This window comes from Bombina bombina, chromosome 6, assembly GCF_027579735.1.
Source record: "Bombina bombina isolate aBomBom1 chromosome 6, aBomBom1.pri, whole genome shotgun sequence".
In the NCBI taxonomy this organism is placed as follows: Eukaryota; Metazoa; Chordata; class Amphibia; order Anura; family Bombinatoridae; genus Bombina; species Bombina bombina.
The window spans coordinates 510843503-510869873 of NC_069504.1; the positions used below are offsets into that span (position 1 = coordinate 510843503).

General features: G+C 38.7%; 1 protein-coding gene across 1 annotated transcript in view; it reads right to left on the reverse strand.

Annotated features, from left to right (window-relative positions):
* Positions 1-18592: 18592 nt before the first annotated feature.
* Positions 18593-26371, reverse strand: part of LOC128663198 (Golgi membrane protein 1-like) — a 45194-nt gene continuing 37415 nt past the window's right edge. The window contains exons 6-7 of the mRNA XM_053717408.1: positions 24969-25246; positions 18593-21317 (exon numbers count right to left, since the gene is read on the reverse strand). Of these exons, the coding sequence (XP_053573383.1) occupies positions 20404-21317; positions 24969-25246 (1192 nt within the window). The 3' untranslated portion in view covers positions 18593-20403. The remainder of the gene's footprint in view (positions 21318-24968; positions 25247-26371) is intronic.

Here is a 26371-nt window from a genome sequence, read left to right on the forward strand (position 1 = left end):
CATTTGGATTAGAAGGTGGTGCAAGGTGGTTGAAGAATTCAGACAGATATGTAACCAGGTCACCTGGGGCTACACTCTCGGGGATCCCCCGCAGGCGTAAATTATTATGGCGGGATCGGTCCTCAGCATCCGCCACTTTGTTTTCTAGCATAGCTAGTTGCTCTGCCAGACTTTGGGCATACGTAAGAACATTTGCTTGCTCCACTACCATGTCTTCTTGCTTCCTTTCTACAGTATCCAAGCATTCTGATGTAGAGGTTAGATCTCGCCGCAGATCTGCCAGTGAGGCAGTTATCTGGGTTTGAAAGGAGGAATGGTGCGCCTCGAGCAGAGATTGCAATGATGTTAGTATAAACGTGGGTGTCACAGTTGCTGGGGCAGAATCTTGGAGGGCCCAGAGAGTAGTGGCCACCATGTCTGTCATAGGTGCAGAGATGATAGAGCTGTCTTGCGAATCTTCATTAGTGGACGGTAAGACAGGGTTGAAGTGGTCCGCCACTGTCCTTTTGGGACCTGTAGGTAGCTTAGGTTTCCTTTTATTTGACTGCACCATTGATATAAATTTGAGGGACACAATGGATGAATAAAGCTAAAAAAGAGAACAGCCTAGATTGAAGTAATAAGTCAGTGCAATATGTACATATTAGGGTCCAGAGACCTGCGATCCTCCCCTCCCCACAGGTAGTGCAATTAGCAGTTCATTAGTAAATTAGATTGCAAACTCAATCTAATAAGTTTAGGTCCAGTATAATGGAAGGGCTAGTAGTTATTGATAGGCCCCAAATATAACTAATAGTGATAACAGAGACTCCAAAAGTCAGAGGTTAGAGTGAATGAAATTCCCCAGTCTGATAGCCAAGCAGCAAGGTAGTTAGAGGTAGGGCTGCAAATATATGTCTACATTCTGCCGTATGTGATAGAGCAGGCAGTGGCTTGTGGATTGTGGCCGGGTAGTATAAGAGTAGTGATAGGGCCGTCAAGTAGCGAAGCAGGGCCCTAGGCTACAGGGAGACCTGTATTTACAGGTTGACCTTCTGTGTTTTTTTTCCTTCCTTTTAACATGCAGTGGATGTTAGAACAATGTTCATATTGTGTAGTTGTACCTCACAGCGCCAAAACAGTTGCAGCAAAGCAGTACACTTTACATAAAAATGTTCCCCAGTGTCAGTAGGTAGTGGCTGCCTGGAATCTCTCACAAAGGCAAGAGGAAAGAACACACAGGTGTAAGGCCCTTTCACCAGCCCCTAATGGAAGATGGATGAGACCAAAAGAGGTCTGTGCTTAGATCTGTAGGACTGTGGAATAAAACAAAGAAAAGTGCAGTCTCTGTGACCTTTTAATGTGTAGGAGAAATCCGGATCAGGAGGGGTTAATATTGAAAAGGATTTGCTTTTGGTTGTCTTGTCCTATATATTTGTAAGGATTGCCTTTAACTTAAATGTGCCCTAGGAATGTGTCCCAGGACCTCCAGCTCCACGCCTCCAACCTGCAAACCGCAGACATCCAGGCTAGTAAGGTAATATAGGTGTGTTCAGTGTCAGGGTGTGAGTTTGCCTGAAGGGCAGAAAATATCTCTTAACACTGTACTGGCAGAAGAAAAACTTATAATGTAGGTCTAATGAACCTGCAGGGGAGCCTACAGTAGCCCTAGCAACACCGGGCAGTAGTACAGCATGTTTAGGCAGGCTCCAAAGATAAATGTACCTGTTTGTTAAAGGGCCCGGAGGAAGCCAAATGGGCCTGGACAGCGTAAGTTTCTCTTACCATTGTGCTCCGGACTGAGCACTCTTCGGTTGGGGCTCACTTCACCCAGTCAGACCGTGCCTCTGGTTGTGTGCGCCAGCTTCCGCTCCAATGATACCGGCTGTTCTGTGCAGATTGAGGAGCCGCAAATAGGTTAGCACCACCAGATGTACCCACGACACTCAGGAAGAAGAAGGCCTTAGGCAAAATGGCGGGTCTTCGCGCCAAAACCTGTAGACGACCGTTGAGAGCCAGACAGGCCTATATGGGCACAACTTGTGAGGGTAAGCTTGGGACTGGATCCGTGGGTGGCCAAAAACACTGCACACTCCTGTGTATCACGCCGACAATAGGCGCTTCCCTGGTCAGGAGGGGGTAAGCCTGAACTCCCCGGAACAAACTGTAGGTAGATATTCGGCCCCTTAGCTTGGAAGTTGGTGATTGTTTTCGGCTCTGGAGCGGATCCCCGACCCTCCGGAGCAAATGCAGGTAACTTTTTGCAGGCTGGGCTAGAGCTAGGTGAAAAGCAGGGTTAAGGTGTAGCCTTATGACTCTTTTTCCCCTCACTGGCTATGCAGGGTCACTTCCACCGGTGTTAACAAGCCAGATAGCCCTCAGATGACCAGACAGATAGGGTTAAAAAGTCACCTTAATTGTCCCAAATCAGAGAGCTCTCACAGCACACGTCTACTCTCGTACTTCTACTATTTTGGATACTTTTTCTTGGTTCTTCAGCACCTAGTAAAGGATTGTTCCTCACCCTGGGAGTTAATCTGGGACAATAAAGAATATTAAAAACGGAGAGTGCCTTCCCTGCTATCTTTGAATATTAATATAATATTAATATAATTAGAAGTGCACCCCGGAGGTTGATTCATATGGAGTGCTGGTTCCCTTCTACTATTTTACACACACATATATACATATAAACACACATATATACATATATATATATATATATATATATATATATATATATATATATTCCTCCAAACAAATGCACTCACAGAACTTCTTTAAAGTGAACAAAAACTTGTTTTTATTGGAACGTTTTCGAGGAGAGGTTCCCCTTCATCAGCCCTGATGAAGGGGAACCTCTCCTCGAAAACGTTCCAATAAAAACAAGTTTTTGTTCACTTTATAGAAGTCCTGTGAGTGCATTTGTTAGGAGGAATATTCATTACATTTTTTGCACCCAGGCAGATGACTCCAGGAGGGTAACACTGTGACTTGGATTGTGTTATATATATAAAGTTGTTTAAAGGGACAGTGAAGTACCCAAAAATGTTTTAATGATGTAAATAGGGAATGTAATTTTAAACAACTTTCAAATTTACTTTTATCACCAATTTGGATTTGTTCTTTTGGTATTCTTAGTTGAAAGCTAAGCCTAGGAGGTTGATATGCTAATTTCTTATATCTTGAAGACTGCCTCTAATCTGAATGCATTTTGACCACTAGAGGGCATTAGTTCATGTGTTTCATATAGATAACATTGAGCTCATGCACGTAAAGTTACCCTGGAGTGAGCACTGATTGGCTAAAATGCAAGTCTGTCAAAAGAACTGAAATAAGGGGGCAGTTTGCAGAAGCATAGATAGAAGGTAAACACAGAGGTAAAAAGTGTATTTCTATAACTTTAAAAAGAAACACAGAGTCAAGTATAGACAAAAAATGTTTTAATTTGAAGATATTCTTTTTAAAGATCTGTTTTTCAAAAACTTTACATTTGCAAGATCAACAAAATTAACCACTTTCAATCAATGGCAAGACAGTGATATACAATTTAATTTTGTAGATATTTAATTGGCAATTATTTCAAAAACATAATCCAAAATATATCATCTTTTGGATTAAAAACTATATTGTAAAGTAATAATGAATAAATAAAAATACTGTATGTTGCACTGTCAGTACTGACAACATTATTGCCCCCAAAAAAACGCCTGTATATAGTCTGCTCAAGCTTGGACTCTCCTAGCATCATTGTCCTCTAATTGAGGTAGATGTTCACCATATTTGGGGACATCTAAGCTCTCCAGCTCTATATCAGGGATTGTAAGGGCAATGTTGTGCAACATACAGCATATATGGAAAATCAAGGAGACTTTGGAGGGGGCGTACTGAAGAACCACACCGGAGATGTCCAAGCAGGGGAAATGGCTCTTCAATGCACCAAAGCTGCGCTTAATCACCAATTGGGTGGCGATGTATGCCTCATTTTTGCGCACCTCTTCCACTCCGTTGGGGTTGTGGACGGGTGTGAACAGCCACGGAAGACACAAATATCCAGAATCACCTGCGTAAAAGAAATAGAACATTGACATTTGCAATCAGAATGACTAAAATACGTAATATACATATGTTTGAGTATTAAGTGATATTTACCTATGAGGATTCCCTCTGGCATTTGTCCCTCCTGGAACTGATGGTAGATGGCAGAATTCCAGAGGATGAAGGTATTGTGGTTGGAGCCAGGGAGTCCAGAGCGTATGCTCATTATCCTCAACCTGGCGTCACAGATGACCTGGATATTCAGTGAGTGGTTATGCTTCCTTTCCCGGTATGGCTCCTCTCTACCCCTGGGAGGCTGCACCAATATATGCATGCAATCTATGGCCCCCAATACTCTTGGCAACCCAGCAAGATGATAAAACTGGAGCTTGACAGCATGCCACTCCTCAGGTGTATTGGGGAAGTGGACATGATGGACTAGGCGTTGGTGCAAGGCATTCCTGACAACCTTCAGATGACGTGAGAAGGTTGCCTGGCTCATACCTAGACCTGCCACAGCCTGGAATGACCCAGTTGCCAAAAAATAGAGGACCAATAGTAATTTTGCCATCCAGGGATTTCCCTAGTTCTTGCAGTGAGTGGTTTGAGAGAGTCCTTGATTTCAACATAGAGCCTCTCAATGGAAGCCTTATTGAGTCGAAATCGACGGATCACCTCTCGATCACTGAGGCCATGGAGACCAACCCTAGGCCGTAACACCCTTGGCACCCGCTGGCGTCTTCGTTGTCGCACAACCGCTGCCATCAACACCCGTCTTTCCCTGAGTCTCCTTAAAAACAGGACAAACTGTAATACGTTAAGTATGTCCATTGTCAAAATAATAATGAAATGAAGTGATTGAAAGCCCTTTTAATTTTTGCCAAGTTCTACAGCTGTGAATGATTGCAGTAATTGATTGAATAATTTATGCACCACACATGACGATTGACAGAATTTCGGTATTATTGCGTCATTTGATGAGCAAATTGATTGAATAATTTATGCACCACACATGACGATTGACAGAATTTCGGTATTATTGTGTCATTTGACGAACAAATTGATTGAATAATTTATGCACCACACATGACGGTTGACAGAATTTTTTGGTATTATTGCGTCATGGGACGAGCACAATGTTGTTTTTAAATGAATATTTATAGAATTAGATCATCCAGGTGAGTTCACCAGCTGTAATAAATGCAGGTGTATTGTTTGTGTAATTAAATAAATTACTTATGCACGACACATGAGTATTTAGCTATGGTTGGAATCATAACTCTGATTTTCTGTGTTTGGATGGCAGTGTTGTGGAGGCTTAAAAAGTCAGTGATTATGGTGTTTTTAGAATACCATATTAAAGAACAATGTGGTGTATTAACATTGACAGACATAACTTAGAAACAGAATGCAATGTAGAACAATATGAAATGCAATTAGTGTGCAACCGTTTCAAATCTCTTGCTATCCTTTGTGGCATTGAGAATGCCATTTTTAATTAATTTCAATGTATTTTGCATGCACAAAGGAAAACAGTGGCATGCAAAATAAATTGAAATTACTTTAAAATGGCATTCTACTTCACACAAAGGATAGCAACAGACTGAAAACAGTGGTAATATTTTATTCAGAAAAAAACATGATCACTGACCTTTTAAGCCTCCACGACGCTGCCATCCAAACACAAAAAATCAGAGTTCTGATTTCATCCATAGCTAAATACTCATGTGTTGTGCATTAGTAATTTACTGAATTGCACAAACAATATACCTGCATTTATTACAGCTGGTTAAGCTGCACAAAGTAGAATGCCATTTTAAATTAATTTCAATGTACTTAAGCAGCGCTGGTATTGGAGTGTGGTATGGAGCACAAGTTTGCTCTACGCTCACTTCTTGTCTTTTAACGCCGGGTTTATGAAAACCTGTAATACCAGCGCTGTAGGTAAGTGAGCGGTGACAATAACGTGCAAGTTAGCAACGCACCCCTCATAATGCAAAACTCGTAATCTAGCCGTTAAGTAGTAATTTTTATGCCATGATGACTATGACAGCCCCTAAGTACCTTTAGGTAATTAGGCAATTTCCTCTCTTCCTAAATGTTCATCACCATCCAGCAGTTGCAGGTTACTTCTCTACACTAGAACATGGTCTCTCCAGTTCTTAGAGCTTCCACATAGCAGCCCACAGGAGCTATTTTTAAACACTCAGCTGTCTACTACAAGAAGCTTCAATCCCCAACAGACTGATGCAACACACTCTGCAGAAGCACCACACAAATCTTGAACACAGCAAGAAATTATTCAACTCTCCCATACATAATATTTCCTACTCATCCAGGATGAGTGGATTTTTCAGTATATATATATATATATATATATATATATGTATATATATATATATGTGTGTGTGTGTGTGTGTGTGAAAAGAGTACAATAATACAGCACTTGGTAGTTAAATACCCCTGAAGCCTAATAATTAGATCCTCTAAAAGACCTAGACCGCTGCCCAGATACCAAACAACAGACCTACAGGGGGCCCCGCCCATGCACGCCTATTGGAAAATTAAGTAAAATTGGGGTGCAAAGATAGGAAATAAGCGTGGAAAGAAATCACTCAGAGGTATAAGGTTATGAAATAAATATAGATTTAAAGATGTAAATAATTATATACAATATGCACTAAAAGCAGCAAATCTCAAATAATTAATAAAACAATGGATAGTTAAAAGTCTGTTTAAACAAACTAGTATGTATAAAAGCACATACAATTCTAAAAACCATAAAATGCAGTGCATAAATTAATATTTAAAAGTTGTTAAACTTCTAGAAAGATGAATAAATGCAATATAAAAAATCAAATAAATTGAGTTAGAAGTGAGTAGGTATTCTCATACAAAAAGACGCTCCAATATATAGGTTTTCCAAAATTATAAATGATAATGATGATAATAAAAGTCTTGCACAGATATTAGTTCACAAGAACAAGAACATGCATAATAGTGCGATTGTCCTTAAAATGGTGAATAGGAGCCAAGATAAACAGTTCCCAGATTCCCAAGTGCAAGGAAACGTCTTTCCAAAACAAGATCAGCTGATGTGCTCAAACCCGTGATAATAAGTAATTTCCTACTTCCTAGAAATTACCCCAATCATATGAGGTAAGTGCCGCATAAAACAAACAGTCAGAGAGCTTTCCAGCTGAGTAGTGATTCACTTTCAGAAGCGCTATCAGGCTCAGATCCACTCCCCTCTCTTTCTCCACGTTACCAGGATCCAAGGAACAAGCAGAGGAAAACAAAACACATATAGGATAGTGCAACACAGTTTAGATAAAATAGCCGATTTTTATTATAACCTTAGTATAACATGACACATGAATGCTCTGACAAAGAAGGCATAAAAAGAATGTTAGACGCCTTTGAAATGTGTAAGGAGCAATCCAGAGTCATCCGGTGAGGTTATCTACGCTACTGGGGTTAATATTGATCCTTGTCACACTATTTGCACACCAGACTGTTTTGTTTATGAGAAGATCTGCTTCTATGTTTTTATTGATGTTTTATTAATTCCTCACATGCAAATTGAGGTTCGAACGTGTAAGTATGTTTTATTAAGGTTATAATAAAAATCGGCTATTTTATCTAAACAGTGTTGCACTATCCTTTATGTGTTTTTTTTCCCCTGCTTGTTCTATGGATCCTGGTAACGTGGAAAGAGAGAGAGAGAGAGGGGAGTGGATCTGAGCCTGATAGCGCTTCTGAAAGTGGATCACTACTCAGCTGGACAGCACACTGACTTTTTGTTTCATGCGGCACTTACCTCATATGATTGGGGTAATTTCTACTAAGTAGGAATTCTACTTATTATCACGGGTTTGAGCACATCAGCTGGTCTTGTTTTAGAATGAAGTTTCCTTGCACTTGGGAATCTGGGAACTGTTTATCTTGGCTCCTATTCACCATTTTAAGGACAATCACACTATTATACATGTACTTGTTCTTGTGAACTAATATCTGTGCAAGACTTTTATTATCATCATTATTATTTATAATTTTGGAAAACCTATATATTGGAGCCTCATTTTGTATGAGAATACCTACTCACTACTAACTCAATTTATTTGATTTTTTTATATTGCATTTATTCATCTTTCTAGAAGTTTAACAACTTTTAAATATTAATTTATGCACTGCATTTTATGGTTTTTAGAATTGTATTTGCTTTTATACATACTAGTTTGTTTAAACAGACTTTTATTCATCCATTGTTTTATTAATTATTTGAGATTATCTGTATTAGTGCATATTGTATATAATTATATACATCTTTATATCTTTATTTCATAGCCTTATACCTCTGAGTGATCTCTTTCTGGGCCTATTTCCTATCTTTGCATCTCTCTCTCTCTCTCTCTCTCTCTCTCTCTCTCTCTCTCTCTATATATATATATATATATATATATATATATATATATATATATATATACAGACTTTTTAAGTAATACTTTTTTTCCCACCTTTAAGTCACAATCTTCTCTGCTTATGTATTTCATTTTATTTGTTCTAAATTCCAAGTAGCGGTCTACATTTATTTAAAACAGGTTTTTTTTAAATCTTAGGAAGTGGGCCTTCGCTTTGATAAAATTTGCAAGACTGAGCCCCCAATAATAGATAGTTAAAAAAAATGGAAATGAAATTCAAAATTTTTCTATTAATGATTCAAATAGGGAATACAATTTTAAACAACTTTCCAATTTACTTCTATTATCTAATTAGCTTCTTAATTTACGTTTCCTTTTTTGAACAAATAGCAATGCACATGGGTTAGCCAATCAGAGGAGGCATCCATGTGCAGTCACCAATCAGGAGCTACGGGATATATTTAGATATGTTTTTCAACAAAGGGTATCAAGAGAATGAAGCACATGAGATAATAGAAGTAAATTGCAAAGTTGTTTAAAATTTCATTCTCTTTCTGAATCATGAAAGAAAAAAAATTGGGTTTCATGTCCCTTCTTTTTTCTCTCTAAAGAAAATTATAATTTCTATTTTTAGTTTTAATTTTGGACATTTACACGTGGTCCAAGGTTCACACACAGCTCTCAAGAATGTTTTATCTTGTACTCTGTTAATCCTGTGTTAAATGCAAGTTACAGTTCAAAACAACAAATGCAATGCAGTGTATGAGTGATTTTCAACCTCAATGCCTTTCTGCAACCTAAATCCCGCCCTTTGTTTTATTCCACCATGGCATGGCAAGTGTCATTATTGGCTCTTAAAAAATCTTCTGTGTTTTGCCAAATCAGCTGTTGCTTGTGGTTTCCATACGATAGTGTGAAGTATTATTGCTTCTGCGCCTCCCCTTATATGCTTTAGAGCCCCCCTGGGGAGGCTGCCTCACACTTTGAAAACAACTGTTTACATAAATTACATAAAACTATATTTAGATTGCACGTGCAAGCTGTATTATGACATGTAAATACTTCCTAAATTAAGAAATTGTTTAATTTGAAATACAAACCTTTTCCAGTCCCAAGCAGTTTGGTTAAAATGTTTTCTACCTGTGTATGTATACATACACACACACATACATATATATATATATCTCTGATGTGGATACAGCACTCTCTTTTTCCACAGTCAACCTCCGGGGTGCACTCCAAACAAATGTCATATGCATAAATAAAGCAAGGCACTCTCTGTTGTCAAACATAAACTCAAAGTTTACTTAGCGCATGTTTTTGGGGTCTCCCCCGTCCTCAGAGGGGAGATCCCGAAAATGTTCACTAAGTAAACTTTGAGTTTATGTTTGACAACGGAGAGTGCCTTTCTTTATTCATACATACATATATACACTCACCGGCCACTTTATTAGGTACACCTGTTAAATTGCTTGGTAACACAAATTGCTAATCAGCCAATTACTTGGCAGCAACTCAATGCATTTAGATATCTGGACATGGTGAAGACAACTTGCTGTAGTTCAAACCATGCATCAGAATGGGGAAGAAAGGCAATTTAAGTGACTTTGAACGTGGCATGGTTGTTGATGCCAGACAGGCTGGTCTGAGTATTTAAAAAACTGCAAATCTAATGGAATTTTCACACACAACTATCTCTAGGGGTTTACAGAAAATGGTCAGAAAAAGAGAAAACATCCAGTGAGCGGCAGGTGAGTGGACGAAAATGCCTTGTTTATGTCTACTCTCTACTGGAATTTTGGACCACTCTTCTTTCACCAACTGCTCCAGGTCTCTCAGATTGTAAGTGTTCCTTTTTCCAACTGCTGTTTTGAGATCTCTCCCCAGGTGCTCTATAGGATTGAGATCTGGACTCATTGCTGTCCAGTTCAGTACTCTCCAGCGCTTTGTCTTAAACCATTTCTGGGTGCTTTTTGACATGTGCTTTGGGTCATTGTCCTGCTGTAAGACCCATGGCCTCTGACGGAGATCCAACTTTCTGACACTGGTCCCTATATTGCACCACAGAATTATCTGGTAGTCTTCAGATTTCATAATGCCATGCACACAGTCAAGACATCCAGTGTCTGAAGCAGTAAAACAACCCCAAAACATCAGTGAACCTTCACCATGTTTGACTGTATTCTTTTCTTTAAAAGTCTCATTTCTTTTTCTGAAAACAGTAGAATGATGGGCTTTACCAAAAAGCTGTAATTTTGTTTCGTCTGTCCACAGCACATTCTCCCAAAAGGATTTTGGCTTCCTCAGGTACGTTTTGGCAAACTCCAATCTGGCTTTTTTATGTTTCTGTGTCAGCAGTGGGGTCCTCCTGGGTCTCCTATCATAGTGTGTCTTTTCATTCAGATGGCGACTTATAGTACAAGGTGACACATTTGTACCCTGTGCCTGAAGGTCAGATTGAATTTGTCTGGAAGTTGATCAAGGTTCTTTATCCACTATTCAAACAATCCTTTGTTGCAATCTTTGATCAATTTTTCTCTTTAGTCCATGTTCAGGTATATTAGCTACAGTGCCATGGGCTGTAAACTTCTTGACAATGTTGCACACAGTGGACACAGGAACATTAAGATCTCTGGAGATGGACTTGTAAAATTGAGATTGTCCATGCTTTTCCACAATTTTTGTTCTCAAATCCTCACAGGGTCTTGCATAAAATACACATGTGTATTATTGAAGTGCACCCAGGGCAAGGTGAGCTTAACAAGCTACTTATAGCTGGAGTGCTTCTACACCATTTGCAAATATATATATATATATATATATATATATATATTTATTTATTTATACATACACACACACACAGGAGCATGTGTGTATGTATATATATGAGTGCCAGACTTCCTCTGTGTGCTGTGTTAATTTGTTTTGTAATTTTCCCTATGGGCTTTGCACCCAGACTAGTCTGGGGTTAACTGACTGGGTCTCTGGGGATTGGGCAGCTGTCTGTGAGTGTTATTAAGCACCCAGGGCTGTGCATTTTGCAGGGTCATACGATGCGTACCCAGTCCAGTTTGAGAGAGCAGTCCTTGTCCATGTTTTGTATATGTCTAGGAAGATTACATAAGGCCTGTCCACTCTTGGTTAGTTGCCAGTTTGTTTGATTGAGAGCATGCATTGTATGGCTGTATCAAGGACCCAGGATGGGAGATACCTTGACGTGGTTCCTGGGCTTGACCCATTTGGCCAGATGCATTAGCTAACTCTTTAATTTTTGCTTTTAATCTTAGCTATATAGTTTGTATTTTTCCCTATGGGCTTTGCACCAGACTGGTCTGGGGTTAACTGCCTGGGTCTTTGGGGGTGGGGGGGCAGCTTCCTGTGAGTGCTATTGAGCACCCTGGGCTTTGCATTTTGCAGGGTCATAGGATGTGTACTAGGTCCAGTTCAAGAGTGCAATCCATTTCCATGTTTTTATATATATATTTCTAAAGGATTGTTATTGACCGCTATATTTTCTTTTTTTAAACACATCAAATGCATGTTTTTATTCAACTAAAAGTAAAAATGCATTTGGACAGTGCTTAGAGTATCATGAAATATATATATAACTATGAGAAGCTTCAGCAACAGTTATGAAAGAAGAATTGATCAATAAAATGACTAATAAATGCATAATAAAAAGACAATTCAAAAGCACTTACTTTGAATTTTAAATGAGTGGTACATTTTTTTCTAACTAATGGCAAATGGCAAAATTACAAGTTGTGCGGTATGGTGCGGTACAGCATACCACTGAAAAAATTGGCCATTTTGCGTGGAATATGCAGGTCTCCCGTATTACAAGTACAGCTATACCGCTAGAGTTTTAACCTTTACAGAAATCTCCATTTTGCACTCAAAAAATGACCTTGAGTGTAGGATTTTCATTGGGTCTGTATTACAGGTTGTGAGGTCCGGATATAACGCTAGCATTATAGTCTATACCACTGCGATCCATTCCACGATCTGAGACCAGTAGTTATGGATTTTGCAAAATAAAAATGTTTCACAAAACTCATAACTAAAATGTTACAAAGTATACTAACATCCATGAACTACCTATTAACCCCTAAACTGCCACCCGCATTGCAAATACTATATTAAACCTATTAACCCCTAAACCGCCGGCCTCCCACAACGCTACTACTATAATAAACCTATTAACCCCTAAATCGCCGCCCCACATCACTACTACTAAAATAAAACTATTAACCCTTAAACTGCCGCCCCCCACATTGCTACTAATAAAATAAACCTACTAACCCCTAAACTACCATACCCCACAACGCAATAAAGCTAATTAAACTATTAACCCCTAAACCGCCATCCCCCACAACGTAAATAACTAATTTAATCACTAAGCCTCCTAACCTAAGACCCCCTAAATTAACCCCAATTACATAAAATACAATAATACTAAGTTAAAATTAAAATAAAAAATCCTAACATTACTTAAAAAAAACAACTAAGATTAAATTAAAATAAATAAATATAAAATTACAAAAAATGTAAATATCTAAAATTACAAAAAAAATAAAGCAAATGATCAAAAATAAAAAAATCAACCTAATTTTATACCCCTTTAAAAATAAAAAGCTTCTCCAAAATAAAAACACCCCCTAATCTAACACTAAGCTACCAATAGCCCTTAAAATGGCATTTTGCAGGGCATTGCTATTTTAATTTAAAAATACAAATTAACCCCTAACAGTAAAGCCCCAAAACCCACCAAACCCCCTAAAATAAAAAAGCTATCACTAAAAAAAAAATAAGCTACCTATATGGGCATTGCCCTTAAAAGGGTCAATCAGCTCTTTTGTAACCCATTAAAATAAAAAAATCCCTAATCTAACCCCCCCAAAAAAAGCCTAAGTCTAACCCCCCCGAAATAGGTACTCACCATTCCTGAAGTCCAGCGATGAAGGTCTTCTTCCAGGCGGCAACATCTTCATCCAGCGCGGTGACCTCTTCGATATTCATCCAATAGGTTTTCAGTAGCTCTCATCCTTTCGGCTGATTTGAAATTTTCAGCCAATAGGAATGTAAGGTACCCCAAATATAAAACAGGTACCTTACATTCAAACTTCAGTGTGCGGCATCAATCGCATGAAGAGGATCCTCCATGCTGGATGGCTTTGTGGCCGCCCATCCTGTTCCGCGGCCCCCTCCACTCCGCCATCAACCTGGATGAAGATAGAAGAGGTCCCCTGCTGGATAAAGATGTTGCCGCCTAGAAGAAGACTTTCACCGCCGGACTTCAGGAATTTTGAGTACCTATTTCGGGGTTAGACTTAGGCTTTTTTATTTTTCTGGGTGTTTTTTTTCTTTAGATTAGGGATTTTTTTATTTGAATGGGCTGCAAAAGAGCTGATTTCCCTTTTAAGGGCAATGCCCAAACAAATGCCCCTTTAGGGGCAATGGGTAGCTTAGGTTTTTGAAGTGTTATTTTTTTTTATCTTGGGGGGTTGTGTGGGTGGAAGTGTTTACTTTTAAAGGGTGACATACTTTATTTTGGTAGAAGAGCTGATCGCTTTAGGGCAATGCCCTACAAAAGGCCCCTTTAATGGCTATTGGTATCTTAGTGTTAGATTAGGGGGTGTTTTTATTTTGGGGGGGGGTTATTTTTATTGGGGTATTAGATTAGGTTTTATTTTTTTGGTTTTGATAATTTGGTTTATTTTTTTTCTGTAATGTTAGACTTTTTTTATTTTTTGTCCTTTTAGATTTATTTATTTTAATTCAACCCCTTAGTGACCAGAGCACTTTTCAATCTTCTTACCGTTATGGACCAGGGCTATTTTTACTTTTCTGCTGTGTTTGTGTTTAGCTGTAATTTTCCTCTTACTCATTTATGGTACCCACACATATTTTTTATCATTTTTCTCACCATTAAATGGACTTTCTAAAGATACAATTATCTTCATCATATCTTATAATTTACTATAAAAAAATAAATAAAATATTAGGAAAAAACTGAAAAAACACACTTTTTTTAACTTTGACCCCCAAAATCTTTAACACATCTACAACCACCAAAAAAACACCCATTTTAAATAGTTTCTAAATTTTGTCCTGAAATTAGAAATACCCAATGTTTACATATTCTTTGCTTTTTTTTGCAAGTTATGGGGCAATAAGTACAAGTAGCCCTTTGCTATTTCCAAACCATTTTTTTCAAAATTAGCGATAGTTACATTGTAACACTGATATCTGTCAGAAATCCCTGAATAACCCTTCACATATATACATATATATATATTTTTAGTAGACAACCCAAAGTATCGATCTAGGCCCATTTTGGTATATTTCATGCCACCATTTCACCGCCAAATATGATCAAATCAAAAAAATCATTAACTTTTTCACTAACTTTTTCACAAACTTTAGGTTTCTCACTGAAATTATTTACAAACAGCGTGTGCAATTATGGCACAAATGGTTATAAATGCTTCTCTGGGATCCTCTTTGTTCAGAAATAGCAGACATATATGGCTTTGGCGTTGCTTTTTGATAATTAGAAGGGCGCTAAATGCCGCTGCGCACCACACTTGTATTATGCCCAGCAGTGAAGGGGTTAATAAGGTAGCTTGTAGGGTTAATTTTAGTTTTAGTATAGAGATCAGCCTCCCACCTGACACATCCCACCCCCTGATCCCTCCCTCACCCCTCTCAAACAGCTCTCTTCCCTCCCCCACCCCACAATTGTCACCGCCATCTTAAGTACTGGCTGAAAGTCTGCCAGTACTAAAATAAAAAGTCGCCAAGGGGTTAATCTTAGGGGTTTTTTTTAAGTAATGTTAGGATTTTTTATTTTAATTTTAACTTAGTATTTTTTTATTGTATGTAATTGGGGTTAATTTAGGGAGTGTTAGGTTAGGGGGCTTAGTGATTAAATTAATTATTTGCATTGTGGGAGAATGGTGGTTTAGGGGATAATAGGTTTATTTAGGTGTTAGCGATGCGGGGGCGGGCAGTTTTAGGGTTAATAGGTTTATTTTATTAGTAGCAAATGGGGGGCCGGCACTTTAGGGGTTAATAGTTTTTATAGTAGTTGCGATGTGGGGGCCGGTGGTTTAGGAGTTAATAAGTTTATTATAGTATTAGCGATGTGGGGGGGGGGGGGCAGTTTAAGGGTTAATAGGCTTATTTAGGTGTTAGCTATGCGGGGGGGGGCGAGTGTTTTTGGGGTTAATAGGTTTATTTTATTAGAAGTGATGGGGGGGGCAGGCAGTTTAGGGGTTAATAGTTTTATTATAGTAGTAGCGATTTGGGGGGCCAACGGTTTAGGGGTTAATACGTTTATTATAGTGGTAGCGATGTGGGGGGCCAACGGTTTAGAGGTTAATATGTTTATTATAGTAGTAGTGATGTGGGGGCCAGTGGTTTAGGGGTTAATAACTTTATTTAGTGTCTGCGAAGTCTGGGGGCGGTGGATTATTGGTATTTAGACTAGGGGTTTATGTTAGGGTGTTAGGTTTTAACGTAACTTTCTTTTCCCCATAGACATCAATGGGGATTGTGTTACGGCGATCGCCGTTCTGCGATCGCAGGTGTTAGTTTTTTTCTAACACTTTCTCTATATTGTTGTCTATGGGGGAAAACGTGCGCAAGCATGTCAAGTCAGGCCTTGGGTTTTGTGCGGAAGGGAGCTTATCGCACCATATCGGACAACCAAAGAAGGTTTTTCAATAACTTGTAATGGCAGAGTGCGATACCGCTAATTTTTTTGCGTTATTTACGCATTCGGTTTAGAACACAACTTGTAATCTCAGTGAAAGTTAGTACCATTTTTCTTCCTAATGCATCATGTGACAGCCTAAAGTCTGCTGCTTTTTAACTTGCCTTAAGGGCTCTAAAGTAACCTGCAGATTCATAAATGGGGCACATGTGCACTTGTTTTAAGATTGTGACATTATAAATATATCCTATATATATTTGGATTCTTGTTCCTTTTCCCCTCTCCATTGATCTAATTATGGTAGATTGGAAGGACAGCGTGTAATTTCCCAAAAAAATAAACTCTTCACTATTTAAATGATCTGAATGCAAACTTCATATGCTTTTAAACCGGGCAAGATATTTTGCTGCAAATGCACCAGCTTTGGTGCAAATACTTACTTGTTTATATTACTCATATAGGTAAGATGAATATGTGTTTTTTTTGCTTTATAAGTGGCAATGTCTTCCAGTTATTGACATGCAAACAAACATTGTCATCTAAACATTACAGCATCTATACCTGTTCAATAGTTCACATAGGTTTATTACAATGGTGCTTATTCTTACATAGATTACCAAAATATTAAAATTTTCAATGTAATTCACATGTATTGATATGCAACTGTTTATTCATTACGTTTTTATACTTATTTTAGTCAACTGGCAGTGTTCAAATATATATATATATTTTTTATAGTTTTAAATGTTCTATCAAGTGATGCAATTATCTATAACTAGTCCTAAAGCCCGTGTACACGGGCCAATTTTTTAGGTACCGCGGTTCCCCCCTCTTTTGCGCTCTCTCTCTTTCCCCCCCTCTTTTTTGAGTTCTCTCTCTCCCCCTTATTTTGCACTCTCCCCCCTCTTTTGCTCTCTCTCTCTCCCCTCTTGTGCTCTCTCTCCCCCCTCTTTTGCTCTCTCTCTCCCACCTCTTTTGCTCTCTCTCCCCTCTTTTGCTCGCTCTCTCTTCCCCCCTCATCTGCTCTCTCCCCCTCTTGCTCTCTCTCGCCCTCTTTTGCTCTCTCTCTCTCCCCTATTTTGCTCTCTCCCCCCCTCTTTTGCTCTCTCTCTCCCCCCTCTTTTGCTCTCTCTCTCCCCCCTCTTTTGCGCTCTCTCTTTCCCCCCCTCTCTTTTGCTCTCTCTCCCCCTCTATTTTGCTCTCTCTCCTGCCTCTCTTTTGCTCTCTCTTCCCCTCTCTTTTGCTCTCTCTCTCCCCCTCTCTTTTGCTCTCTCTTCCCCTCTTTTGCACTCTCTCTTCCCCTCTTTTGCGCTCTCTCCCCCTTCTCTTTTGCACTCTCTCCCCCTCTCTTTTGCACTCTCTCTCCCCCTCTTTTGTGCACTCTCTCTCCCCCCTCTCTTTTAAACTCTCTCTCCCCCCTCTCTTTTGAGCTCTCTCTCCCCCCCTCTCTTTTGAGCTCTCTCTCCCCCCCTCTCTTTTGAGCTCTCTCCCCCCTCTTTTTTGCGCTCTCTCCCCTCTCTTTTTTGCTTTCTCCCCCTTGCGCTCTCTCCCCCTCTTTTTTGCGCTCTCTCCACCTCTTTTTTGCGCTCTCTCCCCCTCTCTTTTGTGCTCTCTCCCCCTCTCTTTTGCGCTCTCTCTCTCCCTCTTTTGCTCTCTCTCTCCCTCTTTTGAACTCTGTCTCCCCCCTCTTTTGCGCTCTCTTTTAAACTCTCCCCCCTCTCTTTTGTGCTCTCCCCCCTCTCTTTTGAGCTCTCTCTCTCCCCCTCTTTTGTGCGCTCTCTCTCCCCCTCTTTTTTGCTCTCCCTCTCTCTTGCGCTCTCTCCCCCTCTCTTGCGCTCTCTCCCCCTCTCTTGCGCTCTCTCCCCCTCTCTTTTGCACTCTCTCTCTCTTTTGTGCTCTCTCTCCCACCTCTCTTTTAAGCTTTCTCTCCCCCCTCTCTTTTGAGCTCTCTCTCTCCCCCCTCTCTTTTGAGATCTCTCTCCCCCTCTTTCTCTCCCACTCTTTTGCGCTCTCTCTCTCCCTCTTTTGCTCTTCCCCCCTCTTCTGCTTGATTTCTTTCTTTCCTTCCTTCCTCTGTTTTGGTCTCTCCCGCCGGCCACGCCCCTCCCGCGCGCTCCCGCGAGGCCACGCCCCATCTTCACGCCCGCCGGTCACGCCCCCTCGTTGCGCCCGCCGGCCAGGCCCCCTCGTCATGCCTGCCATGCCCGCCAGCCACGCCCCCTTCACGGCACGCCTGACGCCAGTCACGCCCCCACCAGGCAGCTTCCGAAGTGCGCACTACTCTGCAGCTGAAGGCCAGGTATGTTTGTCACGTGCAGTCTCTACTGCGCATGACTGCATCTGACAAACATACTTGGCCAATTATTATATAGGATGTTTAAACAATAATAAAAATGTTAAACTTATTTTTCTCACTGTTCTATAAAATAACAACCCATTTTCTCTATTTATTTATTATTGTTATGTACAGTTTATTACATTTTCCTACAGTAGTGCTGAATATCTTCCCATTATTATTATTATTATTATTATACTTTATTTATGAAGTGCCAACATATTCCGCAGCGCTGTCCATGGATACAATTCATTTAAATAAAACAATACAAGACTTGTAAAAGACAGGACAAAATTTACAAACACATACAGGAGGGATTGAGGGCCCTATTCCCGTGGGAACTTACAATCTAGAAGGGTAGGAGGTTGAGAAACAGGAGGTGAGGACTGCAAGATTGAGAAGGATGTTAATACAGAGTTAGATAAGGGAAATGTTAGGTAAGTGAAGTTAATTTATTATTGAGTTGGGTGGTAGGCTTCCCTGAACAGAAAAGTCTTCAGGGAACATTTAAAGGAAGACAGATTAGGGCAAAGCCTGACAGCACAAGGGAGAGTGTTCCAGAGGGTAGGTGCTGCATGACAGAAGTCCTGCAGTCTAGCATGAGAAGAGGTGATAGTTGCGGATGCAAGGAGCAGGTCATTGTTGGCTCTTAGTGGATGGGCTGGAGTATACTTTTGTATTAGAGAGGATAGGTAGAGGGGAGCGGCGTTGGTGAGAGCTTTGTATGTAAGGGTGAGAATTTTGAAATTAATTCTACTGTGAATGGGGAGCCAATGAAGGGACTCGCAGAGAGGTGCAGCAGATCGACGGGAAAGGTGGATCAGCCTGGCGGAGGTATTTAGGATGGATTGAAGGGGGGAGAGGTGGGAAAGAGGAAGGCCAGCGAGTAGGTTATTGCAGTAGTCAAGGTGGGAGATAACAAGGGAGTGGATTATTGGCTTTGTGGTGTCGGCACTCAGAAAAGGGTGAATTTTGGAAATATTGCGTAGATGGTTGCGGCAGGATGTAGAAAGCGATTGGATATGGGGGAAGAAGGATAGATTTGAGTCAAGTGTGACTCCGAGGCAGCGGACTTGGGGCGATGGGGAAATGGTGATGCCGTCAACAGGGATAGAGAAGTCAGAAGTCGGCGTAGAACTTGAGGAGGGGATAAGAAGGAGCTCAGTCTTGGACATGTTAATCTTTAGGTGGTGAGATACCAGATAAGCAGTCGCTGACATGAGAAAGGACAGAGGGAGAGAGAGCAGGGGTGGAGAGGTAGATCTGGGTATCATCAGCATAGAGGTGATATTTGAAGCCATAACTGTTGATAAGTTTACCCAGCGAAGAAGTATAGAAGAGTATAGAAGTGTAGAGGACCCAGAACAGATCCTTGAGGTACTCCAACAGACAGAGGCATAGGAGAGGAGGAGTCACCGGCAAATCACACAGAAAAAGACCTGTGGGAAAGATAGGAGTGAATCCAGGAAAGAGCAGTGTCACAGAGGCCAAAAGATCTAAGGGTCTGTAGGAGGAGGGGGGTGGTCAACTGTGTCTGAGGCAGCTGAGAGGTCGAGTAAGATGAGTATAGAGTAGTGGCCAATATTTTTTGCAGAGAGAAGATTGTTTGTAACCTTGGTAAGGGCAGTCTCAGTTGAATGTTTTGGGCGGAAACCGGATTGCAGTGGGTCAAGCAAGGAGTTGGTGGACAGGAAGTGGGTTAGGCGATTGTAAACTAGTTTTTCAAGGAGTTTTGATGTTAGTGGAAGCAGTGATATGGGGCGGTAGCTTTCGAAAGAATTAGGGTCGAGGGAGGGTTTTTTGAGTATTTTCCATCAAAATGTTCTTGTTTTAGAGAGATTTATATTTGAATTACCATCTGCATTTTCTAATGCATTTTAACTTAAAACCAAAAATAGAATTCCTCATCCATGTCACAATACTGGCAGGTTATCATTTGACTTGGCTTTTTGTCTCTGTTTTTTTTTTTCTAATTCGTACAAATATTCCTTCATTCGTGAATTCCTAATGATCTTTGGTCGAGGAACAGATTCTTTGGCAGTGACATTTTGTTGCATAATAAACTCTTTCTTGTCCTGAATTATAGCTGTTTGCCTGTTAGTGCTCATTTTGATCTCTGGTTCATAGTTTCCGGTTTCTGAAGACACTATGTTTTCCTCTTGTGATTTATTTAACATTATTTTCTCCTGTTCATTACTAATTTCGTCATTTTTTACCCCAATTTTCCTTTCTGAAGCTGTCACATCAGTGTTACTTACATTTTTTTCTAGTGTCGGTAACTTTCTTAACATAGGTTTCCCCTTTTTATCCCTAATTTCTTCATCGTTTATGACATTTTTCATTTTTGAAGCTGTCACCTCAGTGTTACCTTCTTGATCAATGTTTTCCAATTGTGTCTCTTTATCAGTAGCTTTAATAGAATTGTTCTTAGACTCCAGTTCCTGCTGTAATTGTGAAACATTTCCAGGATTTGTGTTTTTAGTAATTTCGTTCTCCTGCGCAACAATGTCTTTATTATTAGCAGCTGTAGAATTTTCATAGTATGAGTTTTCTTCTCTTGCATCTTCTTGGTCATCTTCTTTTTTGTTATTTAATCCATTATCATCATCTGCTTCTAAAGAGCCATTATTTTCCATCACTGCATAATCAATTTCAGCTGTTTGATTCTCTAATTCTTCACTAATTTCTGTACTACTTTTTTGCAACGTGGTTTTGGTTTTCTGATTTTCTGATTGAACGTTCTGCAAATTTTGCGTGACATCCAAAGACATTTCTTCATTGTTATTTGTATTTGATACTATAATTTCTGTATTATTGTTCAAAGAACCTATGGAAAATGCAGAGCCAAGATAAACGTGTTATAATGATGTAAATGATAATCAATTATTTCAATTTATAATCACAATTTAATGTTTTTGCAGGCTTCATAGATTCTTTAAATTTTATTCATACACTTTACATTTTAAAATATTTCTCTGAGAACTGAAATAATAATCATATTGTTCATCGAAGAATCTAAGACTATGCTAAGCAATTTATTAGTTTGAAAAACAGTGCAAGCGTATTATATATTTCATTTGTTTTGCTGAAAACATAAGGAGCATAATACTTAATAAGAGAAGAATTAGAAGTAGCTGAGTGAAACATTAGAGAGAGGATATAAATCATTTTCAGTGAAACATGAATGTCTACCTAGTTTGAATGTAACTATTCAAACTAGGTAGACAATTATATTTAAAAAACTAAACTTATTAACCCCTAAACCACTGTCCCTCCCACATCACAAAACACTAAATTAAACTATTGACCCCCAAACCTAACACCCCCCCTAACTTTAAATTAAAATTACAATATAACTATCTTAAAATAAATAAAAATTTACCTGTGCAATAAAAAAACCTTGATTAAACTATAAATTAACATAACATAACTATTCTAATAAAGTTAAAAAAAACTACCAATTAAAAAATCTAAATTACAAATTTAAAAAAGCATAACACTATGAAAAAATAAAAAAAAATAAAATTACAAAAAATAATAAACACTACATTACGAAAAATAAAAAACTCTAAGATTACAAAAAATAATAAACGAAATTATCAAAAATAAAAACAATTACACCTAATCTAATAACCCTATAAAAATAAAAAAGCCCCCCAAAATAAAAACACCCCCTAACCTACAATAAACTACTATTAGCCCTTAAAAGGGCCTTTTGTAGGGCATTGCCCGAAGTTAAACAGCTATTTTATGTTAAAAAAATTACTAAGTACCCCCTAAAAGTAAACCTCTTACCTAACCAGCCCCCCAAAATAACAAAACCTAACTCTAAAAAATCCTAAGCTACCCATTGTCTTTAAAGGGGCATTTGTAAGGGCATTGCCTTTAAAAGGGCATTCAGCTCTTTTACTGCCCTTAAAAGGACATTCAGCTCTTTTACAACTGCCTAAAGCCCTAATCTAAAAAAAAAAAACTACCCAAAAAAAATAAAAAAAACTTTGCACTAACCCCAGAAAATCTACTCATGGTTCCTGAAGTCCAGACAGGTATGTTTATCCAGGCGAGAAGTCTTCATCCAGGCGGCGACACCTTTATCCATCTTGGGGACGTCTTCTATCTTCATCCCAGCGGCGCGGAGTGGAGCTATCTTGGAGGGCAATGTCATCCTGCGTGGAGCATCCTCTTCATACGGTCACCGCCGTACACTGAAGTTGAATGCAAGGTAGCCATTTCAAAATGGCGTACCTTGCATTCCTATTGACTGATTCATCAAATTCAAATCAGCCAATAGGAATGCAAGGTATGCCATTTTGAAATAGGTACCTTGCATTCAACTTCAGTGTACAGCGGTGACCGTATGAAGAGGACACTCCATGCAGGATGTCATCGCCCTCCAGGATACCTCCGCTCTGTGCCATCGGGATGAAGATAGAAGACAACCTGGAGATGGATGAAGGTGTCGCCACCTGGATGAAGACTTCTCACCGCCAGGATGAAGATGGATGTCCGGACTTCAGGAACCATGAGTAGATTTTCTGGGGTTAGTGTTTTTTTTTTGGGTGGGTTTGTTTTTTAGGTTTAGGGCTTTGGGCACTTGTAAAAGAGCTGAATGCCATGTTAAGGGCAGTAAAAGAGCTGAATACCATTTTAAGGGCAATCTCCATACAAATGCCCCTTTAGGGGCAATGGGAATGTTAGGATTTTTTAGAGTTAGGTTTTTTTATTTTGGGGGTTTAGTTGGGTGGGGGGGTTTACTTTTAGGGGGGTTTAGTAATTATTTAAGGTAAAAGAGCTGTTTAACTTTGGGCAATGCTCTACAAAAGGCTCTTTTAAGGTCTATTAATAGTTTATTGTAGGTTAGGGGGTGTTTTATTTTTATAGGTCTATTAGATTAGGTGTAATTTTTTTATTTTTGATAATTTCATTTTCTATTTTTGTAATCTTAAAGTTTTTTATTTTTCGTAATTTAGTGTTTATTATTTTTTGTAATTTTAGATTTTTTAATTTTTTTTCGTAGTGTTAGGTATTTTTTAAATTTGTAATTTAGATTTTTTTAATTGGTAGTTTTTTAAATTTTATTAGAATAGTTATGTTATGTTAATTTATAGTTTAAACAAAGTTTTTTTTTTATTTCACAGGTTTTTATTTATTTTAATATAGTTATATTGTAATTTTAATTTAAAGTTAGGGGGTGTTAGGTTTAGGGGTTAATAGTTCAATTTAGTGTTTTGCAATGTAGGGGGCGGCAGTTTAGGGGTTAATATGTTTAGTTTAGTAGTTACGATGTAGGAGGCTGGAGGTTTAGGGGTTAATACTTTATTATAGTGTTGACAATGTGGGGGGCGGTGATTTAGGGGTTAATAGGTTTATTTAGGTGTCAGCAATGTCGGGGAGTGGCAGATTAGGGGTTAATAACTTTTATTAGTGTCTGCGATGTCGGGGAGCGGTGGATTAGGGGTTAATAGGTTTATTTAATAGTCGCAATGTGGGTGGGCAGCAGATTAGGGGTTAATAGGTGTAATATAGTGTTTGCAATGCGGGAGGGTGGCGGTTTAGGGGTTAATAGGTAGTTTATGGGTGTTAGTGTATTTTAGTTATGAGTTTTGTGAAACATTTTTGTTTTGCAAAATCCATAACTACTGCTCTCAGGTGGTGGTATGTATCGTGTCGGTAAAGGATGTAACGCAAGCATTTTAGCCAGATCGCACAACCTGCAATATGGGCGCAATGAAAATCCTGCACTCAAACGTAATTTTTTTTGAGTGCAGAATGGACGTTGTGTTACAGACTAAAATGCTTGCCGTATAATTATACCGCCACAACTCGTAATATGTGTTCCCGGCCATTCAATGCGCAATGGCCAATTTTTCAGCGGTATAGCTGTACCGCAAAACTTGTAATCTAGCCAATTGTTATCTATTTTTATTAAGCTACCTATAGAGAAAATCGACTATGATGTTACTCTAACCTCTCCAGCTTTATCAACCTCACTAACTTGCTTTATCAATTACTACTGATTTGTTAGACCTCGCCTTTTTCTCCATTCTCTAGTGAAGCAGCTACATAGAATTACATAGGCACTGGTTATTCTGGTGAGGCCAATACAGCTGAAGAGGTTAGAGAGATATATTAATAAATACCAAATCAGCATTTTAAACTGTTTTGTTATACAACTCACAAAGACCATTTTCATGTTATTCTCAAATCATTGTGCAGCATATAAAAGAGCCCATGCAGCATATAAGAGCATCCATGTACACATAGAATAATGAGCATGGGGAGAGAGACCCACAAAGACAGACTTAATAAATTGAGTGAACTGTCTGTGTTAGCGCCAAATGCTTCACTCATCTGCATCTCTACAATTTTTACCTTGATGCTGGCTTTTTAAAATAATACTTTGTCATGTATTTCAGTATGCTTAGACATATAATCTGCTACATTAATGATCTTTTTTTGCATAAATAAAGGCATTTACCTGAATCTCTGTATACTTCTGTGTGTATCTTCTCAACTTTCATGGATTCTGTGAATGTCGGATTAAAGAAGGGTTTCACATTGGTTTCATTAGTATTTCTGTAATATAGCACAATAGGTATCTCTTCTGTTTGATTTGAAACATTATACTTTGGCAATCCCACTATAGATCCAGGAAATGTGAAATCATTTTCAACCTTTGGTGTTTTTCTTAATGATGATTCTTTGTTTTTATCGCAGAGCTCTTTCATCATAGCAATAACACTCATACATTGAGTCCTTTAAAGGAAAGAAAAATTAATTAAATAAGCACTATTCCTTTATACACTATATGGCTAAAGAATATGAACACTCCTACTAATTATTAAGTTTAGGTGTTTGAGCCACACCCATTGCAAAAAGGTGCATAAAATCCAGCACATAGCCATGAAATCTCCATAGACAAACATTAGCAGTAAAATGGGTCAGACTTCACAATCTGTCAAATTGATGGATTAAACTGGGTGCTACCTATAAGAATGCGTAGTTTAGTGGAGGTAGGATAATGGTCTGGGGCTGTTTTTAGGGTTTGGGCCTCGTAGTTCTAGTGCAGGACCATCTTAATGCTACAGGACACAAATTTATTTTTGACAACTTGGTGCTTTTAATTTTGTGGCAACAGTTGCGTGTTCTAGCATGACTGTGGCCCTGTACACAAAGCGAGGTCCATGAAGACATGGTTTGATGAGTTTGGTGTGGAGGAATTTGAGTGACCTGCACAAAGCCCTGACCTCAAACCCATTGAACATGGGATGAAATGGAACAGTGATTGCAAACCAAACCTTCTCGTCCCACATCAGTGTCTGACCTCACAAATGCTAGATTGGCTGAATGGGGACAAATTACCACAGACACACTCCTAAATCTTGTGGCAAAAAAGTAATTTATAACACCACTTTAGACCTTGAATGGGGGCACTTTGATACTAGTATTACAATCAATAAGATTATTATTTTTTATCCTGTAGCTTTTCACTGGATTTTCAGACTTTTCAAATTAAACATCTTGGACCTTTTGAAAACCTATTAAAATTGTTTAATGTGCTTAGTTTACATGTTAACAATTGTCTCATAAATAGGTAAATATATAACACATTAATAAACTGTGCAATTTTTACACAAATTAAATATCAGCATAGTAAATTATGATAACACTGAAGTGTTTGTAGGATGTTATTTATAAAATTGCCCAAAATAAAAAATAAATAAAATTGCACATATTATAAAAATGATATAAATTGTGAAAACAAAAAATCCTGTATTCCAAAATATTAGAGAGCATGTTTTATTTTCATTTTGATCGTGTATCTTTTTTTCAGGGTTTTTTTTTCTGTGCTTTAAACTAGATATTGCAATTATCTTTTTT